The sequence below is a fragment of the Ptychodera flava genome, chromosome 2, assembly GCF_041260155.1.
Source record: "Ptychodera flava strain L36383 chromosome 2, AS_Pfla_20210202, whole genome shotgun sequence".
Classification (NCBI taxonomy): domain Eukaryota; kingdom Metazoa; phylum Hemichordata; class Enteropneusta; family Ptychoderidae; genus Ptychodera; species Ptychodera flava.
In genome coordinates this window covers 33,348,110-33,351,817 of record NC_091929.1, presented here as the reverse complement: position 1 = coordinate 33,351,817, position 3,708 = coordinate 33,348,110, and the positions used below count along the sequence as shown (strand labels likewise).

The 3,708-nt window shown below is 35.1% G+C and overlaps 1 protein-coding gene across 1 annotated transcript in view; it reads right to left on the bottom strand.

Moving 5' to 3' along the window:
• LOC139149872 (zinc finger C3H1 domain-containing protein-like) overlaps positions 1-2,631 on the bottom strand; it is a 22,518-nt gene extending 19,887 nt beyond the window's left edge. Inside the window, exons 1-2 of the mRNA XM_070721879.1 lie at positions 2,583-2,631; positions 1,786-1,841 (exon numbers count right to left, since the gene is read on the bottom strand). Coding sequence (XP_070577980.1) covers positions 1,786-1,841; positions 2,583-2,631 — 105 coding nt within the window. The remainder of the gene's footprint in view (positions 1-1,785; positions 1,842-2,582) is intronic.
• Positions 2,632-3,708: the final 1,077 nt, after the last annotated feature.

Sequence of the window (3,708 nt, the reverse complement as noted above, 5' to 3'; positions counted from 1 at the left end):
AGCAAGTTATGACAAACTGAAGGAGTCATTCTCTCAGAAATCTTAGCATGCAAACTTCTTTTGTCATTTTCATTGCAAAAAATCAATATCCTTTTGTTTCATAAAACAGGTGCAACTAGTCTCCCTACTTTCCATCACATTATTCTATATGGCTGAGGACAATCTCTGGCAAATTTCACAAAAATGCTATCTCCTCTCTCAATTATGCATAATTTTCCAAATTATTTAAAATGAGAATTGAGAAGAATGGTGTGCATAAAAGTACGTTTTCAAAATTTTGATAGATAGTCTGTGAATTTGTCTACACATGGGAGACATAGTAGACTTCACTCAAGTACATGTATCTCCGAGGATACAAATCGCAATGAATTATGGGAAATCTACAGTTCTGTGAGGGATGAATGATCATCGATAGGGTTTCTTTGTTCCTCTCACTCATGGCAGCTTGGATGTGGCACTGACGTTGAAGTAATGGTGATATTAAACTCTGGAATTTTATTCTCCTTCCCAAGTTTTCTGCAGTAATACCTCTTCTTGACCTTTATCCTGTCCTTTCTTCCCTTTTTAAGTGAGGTATAAACTGCTTTTGTGAAAAGATCTCCACCATCTCTGAGTCTGATCCTGTCACATCCGAGTTCCATTAGATATGTGTATAAATACATGTAGGTTGCATATATTCATATTATCAAAACCAGATTCTGTGGTATCCAGGGAAATTCAGTGAAACCATTTTTATATTGACCATTTTTCAAAACAAACTATACAATCCTAGTTGACTGCAACCTATCTATTCAGAACAACTCTCAGACACTGTGTTTGTTCTCTCAGAACAGTAGCTGTAAGTTTTGATGATTTTATTATTAATTTTGTTCTCAATTGTACCAACTGTACTGTCTTCTTCTGTTGCGAAAAGCACGTTGCATGTCCAGTGTTCAACTTGTGAAGACAGCATACATCATATATTAAATTGTGATTGTTAGCAAATTAATTTTAGTCCACACCAAAATTCACAGTGCACTTTGATGAGGTGAAAACTTGACATTTCAAGGGAGAAGAAAAGATAGTTAAGTTGGTACAAAAACAAAATATTTTTTTTTAATCAGAAAAGTAACAGGTGTATTGTACTGTTTTAAACTTAAATTAAGACTGTCTAATGATGTGTGTTTTTGTGATGTCTATACAAATGTGTAGTATATGTATTACAGCTAATCAAACCATGCAGTCTCAAAGTGGCCTTTCAGTTAGGATGTAGTGGATGCTAAATGTAGCTTTTATCTATACTGTATTGCATTATTCAAGTTAAATTCCATAGAAACTATGTCAGTTAAGCAAGTGATCTCCCTCCATTCAACCCCAGTGCTTCAAAATCTGAGACAGTACCACAGACTGCTTCGCTTTAACAAGGTATATCTGTGTGATTGTTTGCTTTGAATGGGATCTTTAAAACTGGTTCCTTTGTAAGAGTCATGCCATGGATTTTACTTGGGAGGGCTTAGGAAGGAATTATCATGGGGTAGATAGAATATTAGACAATGTGAGGGGCTAATACTCAAGTGTAGGCTATCATTGAACAACACTAATTTTGATGCATGGCAGTATCTTGAATCCATATAATCATCTTTCTACCAGGCTCCATAGACAAACCATAGAAATAAATACCACCTGGGAGAAAGAGGATGAAACAAACTGACATCCTGAGCATGTAATAAAGAGTTTAAAACAATGATCAAAGTTCAGTGTCCTCATGTCTCTAATTTTTAAATTGTTCAATTTCTCATTTCTTACCTTTCCATAGGAAGGAAGCATGCTACATTCATGGATGAAAGTACCACTGACTGAGGCTGCGGAAGAAGCCATTGACAGGCATTTTTGTCACAGTAACAAAGTCTGAAGCTGAAAATTACCTAGTACAGGGAAAAGTTTTGTACAACAGGGACTGGAAATAACTGAAATGGCATGTTAAAAGCTGAACCATAGCATTAGGAAAGCAAACATTTACAGGAGACTACAATTTCACATAGACTACTCCCAGGCAATGCAAATGCAGGATCATATTAATTATCACACTGGTATGATTAGTCCAACCCCATGTGGACTGCATCTTCATATTAATGATACATACATGTACAAAGGAGTAAAATTGATATGATGATGTAATTCTCACAAACTTAAATAGCTTTTTAATCCCTAGACACAAGGACAATGTATTTGAGCATACATATATGCAATGTTACTTTCTTTCTGATATTATCAAAATTTGCCAGCCATTATTATTTTTATGTCTGGAAATATTACTTTGGCAGGTGTGAACTGAGGAAAGTGCACCATGACCCACGTATGTCCAGTAATTTTCTTCAAATGTGATAAGATCTGAAATGTCAATGTGATGGCCTGCTATCAGTTTCACTTTTTATCATGCAAAGGGCAATACAGAAAAACAGCAACTTTGTTGGTGATTTTGAGTCTTCTCACTGAATTGCAAGCACAAACATTGTGAATTTCAAATAAGATTTCATTCAAACATATTTCTTTTTATCACATGCAAGAGGTCTCTATATATTTCAATTAAAGCACCTATTTACCAATTTGAACTGTATCATCTTTTGTGAGTTCTTTTTCAGGGGGTGTCATAATGTTAGTTGCATTATGGGTGAACAAGTTCAACATCACCTTAGAGTTTGACGATGTTGAGTATTGTGACTTTTGATGGAAAAATGCCTTTACAGATATTTTCTTTGCATGTGTGTTTCATCTTTCACGTAGTGAGAACCGAGAATCAGTGCTATACAATATCTTCCTTTCACACTAATTTTGCTCCTAAAGCACAACTTCTTACAGACTGCTTCAGACTGAGATATTAGCCTGCTGTCAATGACACAGAGCTTTTTTCAGATAACTGGATTGTCCTCAGTCCTCCATCCTCTGTGTTCCATCAACATTCATCTTCTTTCAGAAACTGCTAGTTCAGTTGCAGGTTTTCAGGAACTGAAGTTCAAATTTTGCATATTTGTATTTTCCACCAATTTTGTTGGATTTTGTCAAAAAATCTTCAGCTCTGAAATCATTTATCTTATTGTTCTGAAATTTGGTATGTGGTTTGCTAGGGGTAACCATAGTTTGTTCGAACAATTGAGGAATTCGTAAGTTTGGGACAATTCCCATTTTTGGTCAAAAATCTCTAAAAAGAGTTTGTTGCATAAGTTTGAAAGTTGATGTGCAGGTTGGTAGGGGTGACATGTCAGGTTTGTCAAATTGCAGTAATTTTGCATATTTTTATTTTGGGTCGGTTTTCCTGTTTTTGGTCAAAAATCTTCGTTGACTACCAACTTTGAGCAAAGGGATTTTTTGAGTGACAAAATATTAGAAACCTGTTTCAAGCCAAATGATATTCGAGAGTATGCAGCTCCAAGATTTCATTTTTTCTGGAAATTTTGTTCTGTTTATCACCTACTCTGTTGGCTAAAGTATGTCAAAATGTTTGTATTTATCTGTTAAACACAGCCTTATGTATATTGTCAACATTGTTACTGTGAAAAAGTGAATTTCAGTTCAGGATATCAAGACTGTTTACAAAGCTGAAACACTTCAGCATAATTAGTGGCAAGCAGGTGCAGTTGACTCTCACCACACTATAAATATCAAAATTATCATGAGTGAGCTATTATACCTCTACTAATCTTCCTGTAAATCTTCTTATGTCCGTCACAT